The sequence below is a fragment of the Nyctereutes procyonoides genome, unplaced genomic scaffold (genome assembly GCF_905146905.1).
Source record: "Nyctereutes procyonoides isolate TBG_1078 unplaced genomic scaffold, NYPRO_anot_genome, whole genome shotgun sequence".
Lineage (NCBI taxonomy): Eukaryota > Metazoa > Chordata > Mammalia > Carnivora > Canidae > Nyctereutes > Nyctereutes procyonoides.
The window spans coordinates 16,463,327-16,484,630 of NW_026575052.1; the positions used below are offsets into that span (position 1 = coordinate 16,463,327).

The 21,304-nt window shown below is 41.4% G+C and overlaps 1 protein-coding gene across 2 annotated transcripts in view; it reads left to right on the plus strand.

Annotated features, from left to right (window-relative positions):
* The first annotated feature begins 2,778 nt into the window (after positions 1–2,778).
* The window catches only part of KHDRBS1 (KH RNA binding domain containing, signal transduction associated 1), a 40,533-nt gene continuing 22,007 nt past the window's right edge, over positions 2,779–21,304 (plus strand). For both annotated transcript variants that reach the window (XR_008665293.1, XM_055332017.1), the window contains exons 1-4: positions 2,779–3,403; positions 16,276–16,400; positions 17,221–17,337; positions 19,035–19,181. Coding sequence is in view for 1 of the 2 variants with exons in the window: in XM_055332017.1 (XP_055187992.1) it covers positions 3,022–3,403; positions 16,276–16,400; positions 17,221–17,337; positions 19,035–19,181 (771 nt within the window). In the remaining variant the exon portion in view is untranslated. The remainder of the gene's footprint in view (positions 3,404–16,275; positions 16,401–17,220; positions 17,338–19,034; positions 19,182–21,304) is intronic.

Below are 21,304 nucleotides of genomic sequence, written 5' to 3' on the forward strand. Positions count from 1 at the left end.
TATTTGGAAAACTCCCCTTCCAAATTAATCTAGTTATAAGTCAGTGAAAGTGATACAGATTAGAGAGCAGGCCTTTGAGATCCACAACCGAGATGAAGCACCTCAAACTCTTCATTGGGCACTAGATGGCAGGATGATAATTTTTCTTTTGCTTCTAAATTCTGTCAGGAGGTTTACATTGGTATTTGTTCACATGAATTCTGCAAAGTAGATGTCATTACCAGTTACCTCCACTGTAGAAAGGAGGAAACTAAGGCTCTGACAGGCTGTGCTTTTTGCTAATGACACACAGTGAAGACAAGGCATTGTGGTGTTTGAATCTGTCTAGTAATACTCCAAAGTCAGTCTTTATACTGTTAATACCTTTAGGCAAACCTGGAGCATCAGGTGATATCATCATGGTTAATACAAAATGAGCTCCAGACCTCTGGGCTTTCAGGACAGGAATTACCCTTCTAACCTCCAGGGAACTCCCCTCAGCCCCTGGACTGGCCCAGGCCCACCTCCACCCCAACTGAAGGCTGCTGCATCCCTTACTTGTTAAGTACAGGACAACGTCACAACCTGTTGCCTCAGAGATTACCTTTTGTCTCATCAGGAAGAACTCAAATCTCCCTTCAACCCCACCCTTTTCAAATAAGTAAAGGTTTGGCAGCCATCCGGAAAGACTGGTGATTCTAGTCTAGAAACCCACAGATACCACTACCCAGCTCCTTCTCAGACACTTTTTTTTTAAAGATTTATTTATTTATTCATTCAGAGAGAGCGAAGAGAGAGGCAGAGACACAGGCAGAGGAAGAAACAGGCTCCCTGCAGGAAGCCCAATATGGGACTTGATCCTGAGTCTCCAGGATCACACCCCGGGCTGCAGGCGGCGCTAAACCGCTGCACCACCGGGGCTGCCCAGACACCTCTTTATCAAAGTTTTATTAGCCTCAGCTCAAGGTACCTCCATCTGGACATCTCATAGAGCAAGGACACTTCAGTCATTTGTAATACCACTCCCACCCAAACAGGATTTTCAAGGACAGCAGCAGGAATGAGTTGCAAGAGAGCTATAAAATCCACCTTGCCCCCTTTTCCCCTCCTCCATGCATTTGCTCTCAACCCACCTATTTCTTCATAGTCTGCAATTGGATTACTTCCAGTCCTTAAACGCATCTCTGACATTCTCATTTTGAATGTTCATTTATTCACACTTCCCCTTGCCTGGAACTCATTCTCCCCTGGCCAAAATCTATCTCCTGCCTTGAAATCCAATGGCACTTAATAGTCACCTATCTTTTGGCACTGGTCACTTTACATTTTTCATTACAATTACTCAAAAACAGTTTTCTCCTACTTATAAACTACCTAATGCTACTTCAAAGTCAAGTACTAACAGTAATATATTACTGTTGCATATACATAACAGTAATATATATTATAATAAACGTGATAGTTTATGGAGATATTTGTTTGTTCTCATTTCCGTGGGTAGTCCCCCCCACCCCCCAGACGGTAGCCAGACCTTAAATCTTCCCTAGTTTGAAGGCTTCTAAGTTTCAGATCCAACAATTAAGTTTCCAGCCACACAAAAGACAATGTCCAGAAATGGTTTTGAAAAGCATGGGCTTACTAGGGGAACTGATCCAAAAGGAAAAGGGAGTGCTTTGGATGGGGGAAACACAAATCTGTGGAGGGAAAGAAAGGTTAGGGGAAGCACCAGGTTTCTAAGAATTCTGGAAGTAGAGACCTGGGCTCATTTGCATATAGCACCCCCAAGATGAGGAGACTGTTATGGGAGACTGTCCACTATATGCCCTGGCCTGGAGAGCAGTGGTAATGCTCTTTCTGAGCAAGTCTGGAATGATCCATTGTGAAAAGTCCAACAGCGGCAGGGGGATTAACACTCGCATCAGTAGAAGGAGCCATCCTAGTGGTATAAGTAACCATCACGGATTAAGGACCTGACCTCTTCCTCACTTTTTTTGCGGAAGAAAACACGTAAGTCAGCAGAAAGCAGCACTGTATAAAGAGCTAAAATGCTTCGTCTTCGTCTTTTAAGACGACTTCTCAGACCAACAATGGCTCACCTTTTAGAGCCTACTATATTGGAAATCATGGGATAGGACTTCTGGGGTTCCTGCTCCCATCGGGCGCCCTTTTCCTCGCTAGACTTCAGGCCTCCAATCTAAACCTTCCCTCTTCGTTCGAGTCCCTGGCCCGTCCTTCCTCCGTTTCTCCCTGCAAGCGTCCCTTCCCCATCTCCACCTCGCATCCCCGAAGCAGACTCTTTCAGTCGTCCCTTCTTCCCTCCTAGTTCCCCCGAGTCCTGTCCCTCCTCCCCCCCCCACCCCCCCCCCGCCCCGTTCAGGCAGTCGCTCTCCTCTCTTCCGACCCAGACCGCCCTCCAGCGACCCCCCGCGCCGGACTCTGTTCCTTCCTACACTTCAGGGACCCCCTCTACCCACCCCATACCCACCCCCACTTCACTCCCACCCGGAACCCCATTGGGCGCAGCCCCCCTCCGCGGCTCAGCCGTTGGCGGGGGCGTGGCCCCGCGAGTAACAGGTCTCCCGCCCCACACTCCCCGGGCCCGCGCGCAGACAAAGACATTCCACAGCCCCCGCCCCTTCGCGCACCCGGCCAGAGGGGGAGGAGACACGTGTCCCGCTAGCGCCGAGTCACGTGGAAGAGAAAACGAACGAAGCCCGCGGCCACTCGCGCACGCGCACAAGACTCTGGCCTGGCTGGCTCGGAGGGAAAAGGGGGACGGGGAGGCGACTTCTTCGGGCTCCGCGGCGGTGCGCAGGCGCCGTGGCCCGACTGGAGACTTTGTTCTCCGCGGAGAGACCCAAGGGCGGTGCCGGTGGCTGGCTGCGCACGCGCGCCGCCTCATTTCCGGTGCTCTCTTTCGCTGGGTCGCTCGGGTCGGCTTCGGTCGCTGTCGCTCCCGCTCTCCCACCCCCGCCAACCGCCGCTCGGGCCTCTGCCGCTGCCGCGTCGCTTCCTCGATCCCTCGATCGCACATCCGCCCCAATGCAGCGCCGGGACGACCCCGCCGCGCGCATGAGCCGGTCCTCGGGCCGCAGCGGCTCCATGGACCCCTCGGGTGCCCACCCCTCCGTGCGTCAGGCGCCGTCTCGGCAGCCGCCGCTGCCTCACCGGTCGCGGGGAGGCGGAGGGGGATCCCGGGGGGGCGCCCGGGCCTCGCCCGCCACGCAGCCACCACCGCTGCTGCCGCCCTCGGCCACGGGTCCCGACGCGACAGTGGGCGGTCCGGCGCCGACCCCGCTGCTGCCCCCCTCAGCCACTGCCTCCGTCAAGATGGAGCCGGAGAACAAGTACCTGCCCGAACTCATGGCCGAGAAGGACTCGCTCGACCCGTCCTTCACTCACGCCATGCAGCTACTGACGGCAGGTAAGCGGGCCTCCCCGGTCCCTCTGGGTCGTCTGGCCCCCCCGGGGGCATGGGTAGCAGTGGCTTTGTTCCGCCTGCCTTCCGCCCCCTCGGGGCCAAGGCCATCGTGAACTCCCCTCCTCTCCTCCTCATCCCGGGAGCCTGGATTCCACGCCCCCATCCCGGCCCTCGCAGTAGTGCGAGGGAGAATTCTGAGGCTGCAGTGGAGGCCCAGAGGGGACTTGGTGATCCCTTAGCGCAAAGGTCTTGATGGATAGCGCTGCGCTCCCCGCCCCTTTGCCGACCCTTCCCCCTCCCACCTTTTGCAGCTGCCCTGCGCTCTGAGTATTCAGATCCTTCCAGAAGCGAACCTTTTATCTCCCCCTACCCCCAAAGGGAAAGCCTTCTTTCTTCATTGCAGGTGGCGGTAGACGCCTCTACTGAGGGTGTAGGGGGTGAAGACAGCCGGAGCGGGGAGGGACCGTGGGAGGGAGGGCCGGGGTGAAATGGGGTGAGGCTGGAATGCCCTGTCCAGCGCGCCGCGTTTTCTGGGGCCGGGTCGGACTTAGCGGTAACAGGAGCTTAAGTTGCTCGGAGGCAGGAGCAACCTGTGGGAATCGGATCTTGAGGCTTTCCGAACCAGACTTCCGACTTGGGCGGATAAAATGATCATTGCTATACAGCCAGACGGTTGGACCCCTTTATTTTATAAGGTGGTGTTCATCAGAAGGGTAAGAATAGCCCTAGAGACAGTGAAATGGAATCGGAGGAGGTAAAGGTTGGTTTGCAGGACATTCCTCACTCAATAAGATGGACAAAAATTGAGGGAAGTTGCAAGATGCTTGTACCTGAAAGGCTTGGTCTTCCTGTTTTATTTCTTTTTGCTTCAATAGTGAAATAGATTCTGAAAAGTAGTCTTTGTTCTGTGCCAGTGGACTAACGCTCCTTTCCTGCCCTAACTGGCCAATCACCTAGTCTAAAGCCGTCTGTTTTGCCCCCACTTACAGTTTAAACGTTGCTTTAATAAGTTATTTCTTATGAGACCTGACTTTTATAAGCAAGTAAAAAGTTACAACCTTCAACTCTAAATGAGTAGTTGGACTCCTTGGCAAGGTTGATATAATGGACTGATCGATATTTCGTGTCCTTCCCCTTTGTTCTCTATCTCCTTACATTGGTAAGGGATCTTCATTTTTTTTAAAGCAATAAACAAATCTCGCTGTGGTAAAAAATAAGAACATTTGGATAAATTGCTTACATTTTCAATTTACCAATTGGGTGTTTTGCTGTTCTGTAACACAGTCAGATTGTTTGAAACATTACTGTTCATTGTGTTCTTCTGGCAGTCGTTTTGAAGGCCAGGATGCTTTTTTTAATCTTTATATTTTTCATGTTGTCTTGCAATATAGCAAACACCAGGTGTTTGAATCTGAAAGCAACTACATGCAGACTTAGGAATGTCAAGCTAAATGCTAAAGGTTGACTTGGTAGTCTAATTTTTATTTCCTTTAATCTTTAAGCAGTCCAGGTTGAATGAGTGAGAATAACAAACTTTAGAACTTAAAGGTGTTGGCTTGGGTTTGAAATTCTGACCCTTAATTAGTTATCTACTCTTGGGAAGTTTTCCGAACCTCGGTAACCTTATCTGGAAAATGGGATGATGAGAGAATTAAGTGTTATGTAAAAGCACTGGCGCCATTCCCTTTGGCCATAATAATAAAGATAATAATTTGTCACCACAGTTTTCTAATAGTTGTAAATCCATGGTACTGAGTAAAATATGAAAACAAGGTATTTTTTGCCTTTCTGACCACACCAAGTGCCTAGTACAGTGTTTGTCTTTTAAGTAAAAGGTGATTTTTTAGGATAATCATAAAAACTGTTGATCCAAAAAACAAAACAAAACAAAACAAAACAAAAAAACTGTTGATCCTTGAGGACACCTGGGTGGCTCAGTGATTGAGCTTCTGCCTTTGGCTCAGGTTGTGATCCCAGGGTCCTGCAATGGAGTCCCACATCAGGCTCCCCACAGGGAGCCTGCTTCTCCTTCTGCCTATGTTTCTGTCTCTCTCTGTGTTTCTCATGAATAAATAAGTAAAATCTTAAAAAAAAAAAAAACTGTTGATCCTAAAAGTTATTTACAGGGGTGCCTGACTGGCTCAGTCAGTAGAGCATGTGATTTTTGATCTTGGGGTTGTATGTAAGTTGGAGCCCACATTGGATGTAAAGATTACTGAAAAAAAATCTTTTTTAGGGGATCCCTGGGTGGCGCAGCGGTTTGGCGCCTGCCTTTGGCCCAGGGCGCAATCCTGGAGACCTGGGATCGAATCCCACATCGGGCTTCCGGTGGATGGAGCCTGCTTCTCCCTCTGCCTGTGTCTCTGCCTCTCTCTCTCTCTCTCTCTGTGACTATCATAAATAAATAAATTAATTAATTAAAAAAAATCTTTTTTAGAAAAGTTACTTAAAATTTTCACTGTTCTCTCACTGCTTAAATTCTGTTACAAGAGAGTATTTAATATCTTTTAACTTGGGTTTTGTTTTTTTTTATTTTAATCAAGTTATTTTCTTCTTTTTTTTTTAAGATTATTTATTTATTCATAGAGACACAGAGAGAGAGGCAGAGGGAGAAGTGGGCTTCATGCGGGGAGCCCGACGTGGGACTCGATTCCAGGTCTCCAGATCACGCCCTGGGCCACAGGTGGCGCTAAACCGCTGTGCCACTGGGGCTGCCCTTAACTTGGGTTTTTTGATGTCTGTCTTTTTTTAATGAATTGAATTTTAAAATATTTTTATTTATTTATTCAAGAGATACATGAGAGAGGCAGAGACATAAAGGGAGAAGCAGACTCCTCGCAGAGAGCTCGATGCAGGACTCGATCCCTAGACTGGGATCACACCCTGAGCTGAAAGCAGATGCTCAACCACCGAGCTACCCAGGCATCCCTAAACTGAATTTTTCATTGGAGAATTGGAGTTTAAGTAATGCTGGCTCATTGAGAGAGCAGACTTGGGGTATATGTTAAGTCTTGATATATACTGGACCTGGCTTTTAACGTATTTTTTAATGATCTGGAAAAGGGATTGTAGTGAAGTCAACCCACTGTGAGGAAGTGAGACACTGAGAACACAGAATAGTAGTATATAAACTCTAAGAAGGATATGTGTAAGAAAAATATAGTTAACACTTACTGTGCCAGGCACTGGACTGAGCACTTTAAGTCATATATTTAGTCTTTGTGACAATATTATGAGAACGTTATTCTTATCCTCATTTTTACAAGATACCCAGAGATTAATTTGTCTACAGTAACAAAATTAGAAAACAGCATAACTAGGATTTGAAGTCAATCTGAGCCTGGATCCATGTACCTAACCTTCTTCACCCACCCCACCCCCTACTATATAACTATATATAGTAACCTGCAACAAATTGTACCTTAAAATATTTTGTACTACTTGGACAAAATATTACAATTTATTCGAATGCATTGGAGTGCTAGCTAACAGGGCAGTAAAGATGATAATGCCAGAAGAAGAAGGAAACCCAAAGAGCAGAGCCTAGCTCTTGGAACTGACTCTCCTCAGGTACCTCTGCTCATTTCCAAAGAGAAGCCTCAAGACCCAGGCCACTCTTCCCTAGCCTTTTTTTTTTTTTTTTTTAAAGATTTTATTTTTAAGTAATCTCTCTACCCAACGTGGGGCTCAAATTTAAAATCCTGAGATCAGGGCAGCCCGGGTGGCTCAGCAGTGTAGCACTGCCTTCAGCCCAGGGCCTGATCCTCGAGACCCTAAATCGAGTCCCACGTCAGGCTCCCCTCATGAAGCCTGCTTCTCCCTCTGCCTGTGTCTCTGCCTCTTTCTCTCTCTCTCTCTCATTCTCTCTCTCTCTCCTGAATAAATAAAATCTTAAAAGAAAAAAAAAATCCTGCGATCAGGAGTGGTATGTTTTATTGACTGAGCCAGCCAGATGTCCCCCAGCTTTATTTTGTACTTAATCAGCATCTGATATACAATATATTGTAGTTATGTGTGTATTTGTTAATCACTCCTTCACAGCTAGATGTCAGCTCTACCAGAGCAGGGATCTTTGTTTTTGTTCACTGCTTTATCTCCTATTCTTGAAGAGTGCTGCCCAGAATGGACTCTTACTAAATATTTGATGAATGAATATTCATCTTCATTGCATGATGGAAAAATATCAACACAGTTCTGAGAGACTTACATATTGAATATAGACTTCTGTGTTAGCCAAATTGATACTCAGTTATGATGACAATTAAATGCATTTGCAGACATGCAAGGACTCAGAGTACACATGCTTGTTTTCTGAAACAAAAATAATTTATCTTGTGTTACATACTTATGTAATAAACATAAAATTCTTGTATGTGTATCAGCGTTTTTCTACTTTGTACAGTTAGGAAAATATAAGTTTGTAAATGTTTCAGGAGTAAGTAAACATTTTGAAGAGAATAACAATCCCCAGAAGATCTTGAAAATATACCTAGAAATCCATCTTTCAAAACACTCAGTAGACATTTAAAGACAGTCTATTGAAATTTCAGAATACTTAATTCCTTTCATTCACAATATGCTATAAAAGTATATCTATTTCATTTCATCAACAGAGCTAGCAAAACCTATTAAATTCAGAAAGTGGAATTAGTTGCAAAGAACTCTAAACCAAATATAGATATAATAGGATAAGCAGGCAGAGATTATCACTATTTGCAACAATATTTTTATTTACATAGGTAAGTGATCAGTGATGCAGCTGATTACAAGATAGAGATGTACAGATCAGTAGGTTTCTGATACATGAGCAGTAGCCAATTAGAAAAGAATTGACAAAATCATTTTTAGAATAGTATCAAAAATTAAAAAAATTTTAAAAATAATATCAGTTGCCTTGGGGTAAGCAATAAAAATCAGTTCAAAAATGTATGTGAAGGGACACCTGGATGGCTCAGCGGTTGAACATCTGGCTCAGGTTGTCATCCCAGGGTCCTGGGATGGAGTCCTGTATCAGGTTCCCCGCAGAGAGACTGCTTTTCCAAACTCCGCCTATGTCTCTCATGAATAAATAAAATATATATTTTTAAAAGTATATGAATAATAACATTAAATAATATTGAACCTTGTGTAGAGCATGTTAACATGTGCCATGAAGTATGCTACTTATTTATTCAGTCTTCCTGGCCATTATAGGAGGGAGAATTTTTTATCTCAGTTTAACAGATAAAGAATTGGAATATTGTGATCATATTGTCAACTTTAAAATTTTATTGAAGGTGATAAAGATCTGAATGAAAAGAGAAATATGCCATGTCCTGGGGAAGTTGTGGGGTTGGGGGGGACTAGCATTATAAAGATGACAGGACTTTTAAATTAACATGTTGATCTTTTGCATTTTCCAAACTAATTCCAACTGGATTTATTTATTTATTTTTTATTTTTTTAAATCTTCAAAGAGTGCTTGGTGTTTTATTTTTTTTATTTTATTTTTTATTTATTTATGATAGAGGAGAGAGAGAGGGGGGAGGAGACAGGCAGAGGGAGAAGCAGGCTCCATGCACCGGCAGCCCGACGTGGGATTCGATCCTGGGTCTCCAGGATTGCGCCCTGGGCCAAAGGCAGGCGCTAAACCGCTGCGCCACCCAGGGATCCCTGGATTTATTTTTTTTAAGAGATTTATTTATTTTAGAGCATGAGTGGGAGGGGCAGAGGGGGAGAGAATCTCAAGCAGACTTCATACTGACTGTGGAGCTGGAACTGGTCATGGTGATCGATCCCACGACCTCGACCTGACTTGAGTAGAAACCAAGAGCCAGACACTCAACTGTGCCACCCAGGTGCCTCACCAGGATTTATTTTTTCAACCTGACATGTTGAATATAAAGTAGATAAAAGAGGAAATGAAGAAAAATGAGGAAAAATTTTGGAGACAGGAAAGTAATGAAAATCTGAAGTATTGATGGAAATTCGGTTAAACAAGACTTAGGGTTTGAGAGTATGAGAATTAGAAGGAACTCTAAACATTGCTGGTGGAAGTGTGAATTGATACAACCACTCTGGATAACAATTTAGCATTTCATCTGAAAATTAATTTTCAAATTCCTTAAAATTCAGCAACATCATTCCTAGGAATATGCCCAAAGAAATTTTTGTACATGAATGCCTCATTCATAAAATGATACACCTTGTTCATAAAATAGTGCAACGTATTTCACCATTGATTGGAGATTGAACTTTTCAAAATAAAATATTTATATAGCAGTGAAAATGAAAACTTACAGCTACATGCAACAACATAGAGAAATCTTGGAAATCTAATATTAGTATAATAGTATTACTAATATTAGACTAATATAGAAAAGCAAGTCCCAGTAGGCTAGATACATACAGTACAATACTATTTTTTTGGAACATAATACTAGTGAGACTAAGTATAAAATATTGTTAGCATACATTTTTCTCTGATAAAGCAGCTTTTTACAAAACTAAATATATGTTTACCATACGACTCAGCAATTGCACTCTTGGGCATTTATCCCAGAAAAATTAAAACTTAGTTTCACACAAACCTGTGCATGAGTGTTCATAGCAGCTTTATTCATAATAGCCCCAAAATGAAAACAAACCATATGCCTCCAATAGGTGAGTGAACAGGTACATTCATACCATGGAATGCTATTTAGCAATAAAAAGAAATGACAAGTGGAACAACTTGGATGGAGCTCAAAATAATTATGCTGAGTAAAAAGAACCAGTCTCTAAAGGAAACGTTGTATGATTCCATTAATTTAACATTTTTGAAAATACAAAATAATAGAGATGGAGAACAGATAAGTGGTTGCCAATGGTGGGAGACAGCTGGAGAGAGGGGACTGTGGCTACAAAAGGGCGGGTGAGGAATCCTTATGGAACTGTTCTGCGCCTGGACTGTGGTGGTACTCGTGTGACTGATTAAATTGCATAGAACTAAACATAAATAAATGGGTGTAAAACTGATGAAATCTGAATAAAGTCAGTAGATTGTATTAATGTTAATTTTCTGGTAATGATATGTGCAAAGTATTATGGAGAAAATGGGTGAAAGGTATATGAGATCTTTTTATTACGTGGAACTGCATATAAATCTACAATTACCTCAAAAAGCTTTTTTAAAAAAGAAAAAGGGTGCCTGGGTGACTCAGTTGGTTAAGCATCTGCCTTCAGCTCAAATCTTGATCTTGGGGTCCTGGAATCGGGCCCCACAGTAGGTTCCCTGCTCCGTGGAGTCTGCCTCTCCCCCTACTTGAGCATGTACACACATGCTCTCCCTCTCTCTCAGATAAAATTTTCAAAAAAGAACAGAGAAAGCACACTTGACGGGATGAGCACTGGGTGTTATTCTGTATGTTGGTAAATTGAACACCAATAAAAATTAATTTATTAAAAAAAAAAAGAACAGAGAAAGCTCTAAACTCTAAATTGGATCATAAGAAAGAAATTCAGGAGACCATGGTCTATATGTCATAACAGGGTTTGCCACTATCCTGGAATGTGAGAATTGAGCCCCTTAGAGGGCTCTTTACTCAGACTAGGAGGATTTTTCTGAACCAATATCCACTGTCAGTCAACCTTGTCTGTGAAATATTGTGTTATCTTTTCCTAGGGAACCCATCTGTACCTTTCATCAGATTTTCAAAGGAGCCCATGACCCCAAAAAAAGATTGAGAATCTCTATTGGTCTCTGCTCTTGCTTAAAACAGTTAAGTAATTTGATCAATAAAAAGAATGGAATTTTTTTATACAGAGGTAGTAAGCATACTGGACTTGTGATTCCACAAGGTGGGTATCAACAGAAAAGATACAGGGCAGAGAACTACAAATTTGGGGATGATAGTCATGAATCATTGATGGTGTTAATGGTATGTTTCTTTCATTCAGTTAACATTTATAGATGCCTATTTTGTATTAGGCATTATACTAAAAATGGCAGGTACTCAGTTTAGGATTGGAAGGGGTCCAGAAATCATTAACAAAGGAAGGAATAATGTAGTTAGAGGTATGAAGCAAGTGCATTGAGAGTTGAGATGAGGGCATGATCCCTGACCTTTTGGAGCAGACATCCTCTGAATCTTGCCCTCTTAAAAACACTGCCTCTGGATGTGTTAGCCAGAGAATCTTGACCATTGTCTTATAGCTTATACAGCCCTTATCACATGTTGTTAATGAAACATACATGGTAGTCTGTTTTTAGCCTATCCAGTTGATAAAATTTGTATATAATTTTCCCAAACTTCTCTAGTATTAACATTTTTGTTTATTAGATTTCTTCTTTTCTTTCTTTTCTTTTCTTTTCTTTTCTTCTTTTCTTTTCTTTTCTTTTCTTTTCTTTCTTTCTTTTCTTCTTTCTTTTCTTTCTATCCTCCTTTTTTAAGAAGTAAGAAGGAGGAGTGCCTGGGTGGCTCAGTTGATTAAATGGCTGCCTTTGATTTAGGCCGTGATCCCACAGTCGGGATCAAGCCCCACATCGGGCTCCTTGCTTAGCAGGAAGCCTGCTTCTCCCTCTTCTCCCCACTCCCCATGCTCTCTTTTGCTCCCTTTCAAATAAAATCTTTTTAAAAAATAAAAGTAAGATGGGAAGACTAAGATTTAATGACTTGCTGAAGATCACATACCAAGTATGTACCAATACTGGGAATCAAACACAGTTCCATCTAGCTTAAAATTCATGCTCTTTCCTCTGAGATATGCATTTGAGAAACAATCCTTGGCAGCTCTTTTTGCCCATAGGTCCTGTCCCTGTGTTTTAATAAAACGAGCTTTTGCACCAAAAGAAAAAAGAAAAACCTCATTCTTTAGAGCTTCCAGTCTGTGCTAAGACCAACCAAAAAAAGGAATGGTTAAGTTATAGTAAAAGATAGAATAAAAGAAATGCCACCAAAATAGTTGAATTTGTTCTGACTGGTGGAAAGAGTGACCTGGATTTAAGTACCTCACTAACTAGTCTTGTGATCTTGGACAAGTTACATAACTTTTCTGAGCCCAGCTTTTTGCACCTGTTAAATAGGGGTAGTCCTGGTTATAAAGACAAAATGAAACAATAAATGCAAAATTCCTGACACAGGCACTGCATGAAATACGATTTCTGTAAGCATCTGGCTAGGAAACAAATGGGTCACCTCTCTGTTGTTTACACCTTAGCTTTCCTTTCTTTGGCTCTTGGGACATCCAAGGTCTCCAGAGGCCCAAGCAAAGATCACTTAAAGGAGTTGGTTTCAAAAATGTTGTCTAGAAAGTACTTTAGCCTGAGGGTTAAACCATTTTTAGGAAGCTTCTTGATTTTTTTTTTCCCTCCCCAATATAGCCTACTGTAAGCTCTCTGAGAAAAGTAAGGCCAAGGAGAGAAATACAGAATTGAAAACTGTACCCAAAATTTTGCAAAATCAGCTCTTCCTTGCTTAAATAAGGTATATGTGTCCCGTCCTCCTCCCCCCACCCCTGTATTAAAAGAACAAGGTTTGAAGCTGGAGAAAGCCTGGGTTTTGATCCTTTTTCTGGTACTTTAACAGGTTTGTGACTTAGAAACTTTTCTCTGAATTTGTTTCCTCCTTTGTAAAATGGAAATAATACCAGCTATTTCATTGAGTTATTTTGTAGGATAAATGAGGTAATATTTGTAGGGCATTTGATACATAGTAGACATTGAATAAGTATTCAGTCCTTCCCCTTCCAAACATGGAAGATGAGCCCTCTTAAAGACTTAAAGTTACCTCTTTGTGTTTTGCTTTCTAGGCTAAACTTCCCTGATTGATTGATTGATTGATTTAAGAGAGAAAGAGAATGAGTAAGAAAGCATGAGCAGTGGGGAGAGGCAGAGGTGGAGGGAGAAGCAGACTCCCCGGGACTCTGAGATCGTGACGGGAGCCAAAGGCAGGTGCTTAATCCACTGAGCCACCCAGGTGCCCCTTCCCTTTTTATCTTTTCAGTTCTCGGTTTTATTTAAATCACCATTCTGTGACTTCTCCAAAAATGCTTTAATGTTCTTTTTTAAATTAAGAGATAAAAATGTACAAAAGGATTCCTTTTTTTAAAACACAACCAATTCATTTTTAAGAAAATATTTTATTTATTTATTCATGAGAGACACAGAGACATAGGCAGAGGAAGAAGCACACTCCTCTCAGGGAACCCAGTGTGGGACTTGAATCTCCGGACCAGGATCACGCCCTGAGCCAAAGGCAGATGCTCAACCACTGAGCCACCCAGGCGTCCCAAAGATTCTAATTAAGATACAACTAGTGCAGAATAGAACAACAGAAGGCCATGTTATAGAAGGAAAGGCCTGAAATGTACAGGGTACATTCCACTGCATCAAAACAAACCTTTCTCTTGGTTCAGTCTTTGCAGCCCTGCTGCCTATAGGAGTACAACAGATTAACAGGCTTAGAGTCTTCTCTTCCTGCACTGGCCAAGGAAAGTTTCTGGAAAATGGTATAAAATACAGCTGAAGGGCCTAACTAGATGATAGCAATTAGGACACACAAGAGAGAATTAAAATGAGGCGTGTAATTTGTTCCACATTTTTAGAAGCTCTTTGGTGATGTTTTCAGATCACAAATGTGGCATCTTTGTTCCTAGGATTTTTGAGAGTTGAGTACCCAGCTTTTCAGCCTGGAAACTCAAGAAGAGATGTATTCAGAGATGGTAGGCTCAAAACTGGTGACTAAAAAAAGCTAATATTAGCCGTAAGTGGGAGGGGAGAATAGAGGTCAGGATATACCACCAGTAAAAGAGCAAACAAACAGGGTGTTGAATGAAGCATTTAGTCTGTTAATTTTAAGGTCAAATTTGTTTTCTTTTCTAAGCAGTGAAACATAGGAGTGTGTAGAGCATCGTCATCTACAGTTCTCATAGGAGTAAAGGTTTAGTTAAGAATTTGCAATATGATTAGCAGTTTTAATTGTCAGAAAGTGAGGGAGTTTGTGCTTTTGGGCATAAACAGGTCAGTTAGCTCACCATATTCTGCAACCTCTGAAATTGGCTTCTTAATAAGCAGAAAGCCTTCAGTTTGAAATTCTGAACTCCTATGAAGGTCTGTCAAAATCAAAAGGATTTTCCTTCATCTGTGTACTTCACAGCTGGAATTAGTCTAAACAGTTATTTTTTAAGGCTGTTTAAGGTATGGGTTTGCATAATGTGTTTGAAATAATATATCTTTTAATATTTTAAAATAATCTCCACACCCATCATGGGTCTCAATCTCATATCTCTGAAATCAAGAGTCGCATGCCCCGCTTACTGAGCCAGCCAGGTACCTCTGAAGTAATTTATCTTTACCCTTTAAACCAGTGGGTTTCAAAGTGTGGTCCCTAGATGAGTAATATCAGCATCACCTGGTAACTTGCTAGAAATGAAGATTCCTAACACAAATCCCAAACTGGGGTTGGGACCCAGCAGTCTGTTGAATAAGCCCTCCAGGTGATTCTGATGCATACTGAAGTTTGAGAACCATTACCTTAAAATTATAGAAGATAGAGGGGTGCCTGGATGGTTCAGGCAGTTGGGCATCCAACTCTTGGATTCAGCTCAAGTTATGATCTCAGGGTCATGAGATCGAGCCCTAGCTAGCTGGGAGTCTGCTTGAGATTCTTTCCCTCTGTCCCCACCCCCCACATTAGGGCAGACACATTCTCTAAAATAAAATATTTTTTAAAATTATAGAATTTAGAAACTGTGGTAATAGTATATAAGGAGGATATTTGGCGTTACTTAGAATGTTCCACTGACTTTAGGGTGTATAAATTTCTTTTTTTGACTGTTTTCAGTGGACCATATAACCTTTTGTTGCTATTCATTGCCTTTGCGCACACTGCCCCATCTCTGTTGGTACTCTTGTCATAGTACTTAAGTGTATTTCACTGCCAACTTCATAGACTGGGATTGTCAGTGTATAAACATAGTGAAGAGGGAGATCATATTTGACTTATTCTGTTGTGTATCCTATACTTTATAGGTTAGATGCCTGGCCCTTGGCAAGTCTCCCCTAGTGGTTAATGATCATACCTTTATCTCTCCCTTATCTGCCTCTCCATAGGAAGCACTCAAACGCTTCCAATGAGTGGATGAAGTTCCCTAATTATAGGAGACCTTTTTGGATACTAAGATGATAGTTTCATCTGATGAAACTATCTTAACCTGGGAATTGAAAGTACCTTGGTTTTCCTTTAGGACATTGAATTTGGCTAGATAATGTTGACCGTGTATCAAGCACTTCCTAGGAAATGGGTTTTAGTTGGTGTGTGTATATACATTATTTTACTCGGTCTTTATAGCAGCCTCATGTGAAGTAGGTATTCTCCCCATTTCACAGATGAGGAAACCAAAAATTAGGGCAATTAATTAAACAACTTTTCAAAGTTTACACAACTAGTAAATGGCAGACTAAGAATGACGTCTTTCAAAAACTCTTAAGAACTACTATGATCCAAAGCTCTAATATCACAGTGGAATTTTAATGGAACCCTTCATTGTATTACTAACTTTTGTTTCTTCATCAGGACTGTGCTCTTTTTTTTGATACAGACTTTTTATTTTTAAGTCATTTATCCTCTTTTCCCCATCGCTCTGCATTTGTTTTGTTAAATTCATTTATTCTTGAGAAACATTTGAATGGCTCTGATGTAGAGGCTTCAGGTGGGGATGGAAGAGCAAACTACTTTCATAAGAAGCAGCCTCTGGGTTTCCTAGTTAACTCTGTACACCTTTGATGCTTTCAGCGAGTCTCTATCTGAAATTAGCACATTCATCTGAACTATTTGGTCTTATGTTTTTGCTTTATGCAGACTTGGATATTTGCATTTAGTTAACAGAACAAACTGAATTGTGTTTGTCTTATTCAGAAATTGAGAAGATTCAGAAAGGAGATTCAAAAAAGGACGATGAGGAGAATTATTTGGATTTATTTTCTCATAAGAACATGAAGCTGAAGGAGCGGGTACTGATACCTGTCAAGCAGTATCCCAAGGTAAGGCCAGACGTGCCTCACTTGGTTGTCTTTGTAGGTGTGAGAGCCACGGGCTATAATAAAGACATCTGGAAATTGTGATGCATTTGGTCCTTGAGCCTGTGAAGCTTCTCTTCCATACTTGTAGTACTTGTTTTTGGTAGTTGAAACATCTGAGTCCGTAAGTAGCCGTATACCTATATCTAGGAAGGAAATATAATCAACTTTTTATTACCAAAAAGAGTTTCTTTCTCAAACATTCAGGCTCCAAGTTCAAAGAAAAAAACTGAAGAGTTGCTCTCTGTCAAAAGATTGATGTGGGGAAGAAAAAAGATTGATAAAATCTCAATACAGGGAATATAGCACAAATCTTTGACTAGATGAAGTTAATTTTATTTCTTAATCAGTGTTTTACTTTCAAATAAATACTTTCTTGTTTTTCTCCTCCTCCTCTTTTCCTTTTTTTAAAGAAAAGAAATTAGTTATATTTAGTTTATTACCAAACAAGTACTATAAAAGAATGCCATATGTCTGTTCTGTAGTCACTGCCTTAAAAATATTTGTTTGTTGAAGCACTAAGGGTTGCAATGTGATAATTTGGAAAGAGCACTAGACTACATCTGGAAACCCAAGTTCAAGTCTAGGAACTGCTGCTTTCTATATGTATAATCTTAGACTATTCATTTTTTTCAGTGTATCCTCAGCATATCCTTTTCAGTAAAATAGGAAAGGTAATATGCGCCCTATTTTACAGGGTTGCAGATCAAATGAGATAGTAATACATGTGGAAGTGTTTTATAGGAACATACATATTTAGGAATCTATTTTTATTTTCTGTCAGTTCAATTTTGTGGGGAAGATCCTTGGACCACAAGGAAATACAATCAAAAGACTGCAAGAAGAGACAGGTGCAAAGATCTCTGTGCTGGGCAAGGGCTCAATGAGAGACAAAGCCAAGGTAAGCTCACATCAGTGAGGCAAAAAGACAATGCCTCCTGGAAGCCAGTACTTATAAAAATACAGAATGTGAATCCCTTAAATTTGTGTTGGGTGTAAGAGATTACAGACCTAGTTAATTTACTTGTTTGGCAACGCTGGAAGAGCCTAGGTGTGCCCTAGTGGTTATTTTTTTTTTCCTGACTTTTGACTGCCTGGTAATAGAAACAGCAGTTAACAACTTTCACATTTGTAAGCTTATCTCTGAAAACTTGGAAGGGGAGCTGAATATGCTAAAACTTATCCAGACTAAAGACACTAAAATGTGAACAGCACATTCCCTTTCCAGTAACATTGAAAAATGAGAGCAGTAATGTTGTGAGTACAGGTGAATCTGAGGATTAGTTGTCTGGGTTTTTTTAGAGCCAGTTGGAATGTAAAGAACACTAAAAGAAAGTATTTCAAAAGGAACCATAGTAATCCTGACAACAGAACCTAATGCTAATTGTTTTTCCATGTCCTAGCCCATGAGCTTTGTATTCTTTATAAGCACTCAAAAAAAAAAAAAAAAAAAAAAGAAAGAAAAGAAGGAATATTCTACCAAAACAGAATAGTCTTAGCCTTCTAGGGTCAGCTTTTTAGATGAGATATATCAGGTACAGTCTAAGAACTTAGTCATTCAGGGCTCCTTTTATGCAGCCTAAACTGATGAACATTGTTTTCTTTTATCCACTCACATTTCTCACCAGATGAATACACTTAGGGCTGAAGTATGTTATTCTAGCTAATGAGATTTTCTTCACTCTATCCTGACTTCTTTCCTCCCCTAGAACATCCCAGACAATAAAAAGAGTTGGTACTGGGACATCTGGCTGGCTTAGTCACTAGAATATGTGACTCTTGATCTCAGGGTCCTCAGTTCAAGCCCCACAATGAGGGTAGAGATTACTTAATGAATAAAAAAAGTTTAGGGGCACCTGGGTGATTCATTTGGTTAAGCATCTGACTCGGTTTCAGCTCATGTCATAATCTCAGAGTTGTGAGATCGAGCCCTGCTTTGGGCTCCTCACTGGGCATGGAGCCTGTTTAAGATTCCCTCTCCCTCTCCCTCTGTCCCCCCACCCCCAAAATAAATAGTATTTTTTTTAGTGTAAAAAAAAAATGAAGAGCTTGTGCTCAACAGCTCTACCTAGGATTTATTTATTTATTTATTTAAAAGATTTTATTTATTTATTCATGAGAGACAGAGAGAGAGGCAGAAACATAGGCAGAGAAGCAGGCTCCATGCAGAGACTCGATTCTGGGACTCGATTCTGGGGACTCCAGAATCATGCTCTGGGCCGAAGGCAGACACTCAACCGCTGAGCCACCCAGGCATCTCTCTACCTGGAATTTAAAAACAAATGCTTGGCAATGAATGAATGCATGCATGCTTGGCAAACAGCTTATATCTGAATGAAGATTGGAATTAAGTTTCTCTCTTCTACACCTAGTAAGAGCTGTAGTGAATATACCATGGACTCAATACAGTGGTTAACTTTTAGTAGCAGACCAATTACAGGTTTAGCAGGTTGTGTGAATTACTATCCTCTAGACTTTGCTTTTGTCTTACACTTTGCTATTTTTCTTAGATATTTAATTTCTTTCTCTTTCAGCTGGAAATAACTATCATTTTCTCCCATTCTATGTGATGTGATGTTTTTCTGCATTTTTCCATAGGAGGAAGAGCTGCGCAAAGGTGGAGACCCCAAATATGCCCACTTGAATATGGATCTGCATGTCTTTATTGAAGTCTTTGGACCCCCATGTGAGGCTTATGCTCTTATGGCCCATGCTATGGAGGAAGTCAAGAAGTTTCTAGTACCAGTAAGGAAATCCACATCCTATATCTTTGAGGAAAAGAGAACTGGGATCTTGTACTGTTGCTAATAAGGCAGGGGTTCTTTTTTTTTTTTTTTTTTAATTCATTTATTAATGATAGAGAGAGAGAGAGAGAGAGGCAGAGGGAGAAGCAGGCTCCATGCACCGGGAGCCTGATACGGAATTCGATCCCGGGTCTCCAGGATCGTGCCCTGGGCCAAAGGCAGGCGCCAAACCGCTGCGCCACCCAGGGATCCCAAGGCAGGGGTTCTTAATCATGATCTCTGCATAACCTGAAATTGCATACCAAGTTCCATATTTATGTTCATTTTTCTGAGGTAGTGTATTACTTATACCTAGTTCTCAAAGCACTGTGCCCCAAAGCTACTCTACCCCTCCTTGTCTAATGTGGTTTTGGTTATATACCAGGATCTATTGTTAGTATCTTGGGTCTGCAGTATGTCTGGCGTTTTAACATCTGATTAACAAAGATTTAACAGTCTTCACTGAATTAAGTGTGTTGGTACTAGTGTGGAACCAGGAGGTTATGATAAGAAGAAAGCTAAGATGGTCGTAAACTCCCTGTACTCAGGGGTTAATGTTCTAGACTTTGGAGAGTGTAGAAGATAACAGCAAGAGGCTTCTGGCATCCAGTGTTAATATATTAAATTTTGACGTGGGTGCTTTCAGGGCTTTCTATTCTGGAGGAATTTACTGACATGGAGTTTAATTTGAAAGAGGCATGATTTTATAGTCTTGACTATTGATATTAAACAAATTGGTGTGCAGTTCCTTTCAGAGTGTAACTGAGGCCCACAAAGAATTGGGACAGACCAGGTTACATATCTTGCTTATTTTACTACCTGGTCAGAGGGTCCATTCTTTGAATAAGCAGAAAATGTTGTGCTTTTTGCTCAGCAAGACTTATTAGTTGTCAGAGTTAATAAACTACAGTTGAATGTTTAATAACCAAGGATGAATCTGGAACCTTAGGAAGTATGTGAAATACTCTTAGCTAGAATTGAGTAAGCATCCTGTTTTCATCACTAAAACTAATAGGAGGTGAGATACAGTTCTTGGTTTTCTTGAATATGCAAAATGAGGAGTTGGAACTATATGTGTCAGAGGATGTGAGAATTGGTAGAGCAAAAATTTATAGGCAATGTGTACCTATAATGCTGAGCTTCAAGAATTTCAACACTGTCTCAGATGTCTCAGCAGCTGCTTAGCTTCCAAGTACTTCATCTTCGTTAGAATGTTCAAACATGAAACAGCCAACTTAAAATATCCTAGAGAAGAACTCAGAGCTGGTAAATTTTTCCTTGAGGGAGTCCTTTTTATTCTTTTTGAGGTGTTCTACTGAAGCATCGTGAGCCACCTAGTTCCTGAAGGACTATAGGGGAATTCCCATCTCCTCTTTATCCTTAGTCTCAGCATATTTCTCAAAAGGGATGGCTTTGCAAGGTTTTGATGTAAGTGGATCTTCTAAAAAGATGCCTATCAGGCAGATCTGGGTTTCCTCCGTATTGGTGTTAGCATTTCAAAGAGTCTAGACAAATGGGCTGTCATTGGTTACTTGATTCTCCAGAGTGTGGGTCTCAAGCAGCAGTAGTGTGTAAGATAGGAGGAGGTGAAGAGTTGAGGGGGGGCATCTCTATGGTGACCAGAATCTTCTGTTCTTGAAGCTCTATCCACCTGGGATATATAAAAAAAAAAAAAGCATGGAGTATTAAAACTGAATGGCTCTCATCAGGAAGTATGTGAAAAGATTTGCAAATGGCATTTGACTCAATTCTTCCCTCTTGTGAAGAAAAAAAAAGTGAGCCTATTTTTGCATCCATGACCAGAGCCTCCGTTTTCCCCTTAGAACCATTAACTGTACCAGAGAGGCTTCCTGGTACAGTAGGAAGAGCACTGGACTGGGACCTTTATCCGCGTCATCTTGGACAAGTTATTATTTCACTTTTCTGAACCTCAGGTTCCTTGTTCATCCCAAACATTTGTTAAGTATCTGGTAGGTGCCTAATACTCTGCTTGGGTCTGAAGTTACAAAAATGGCTCCTTTCTCACAATCTAGTGAGAAAGACAATTCTAGAATGACGTGGTAAGTGCTTGGGTAGAGAAAATTA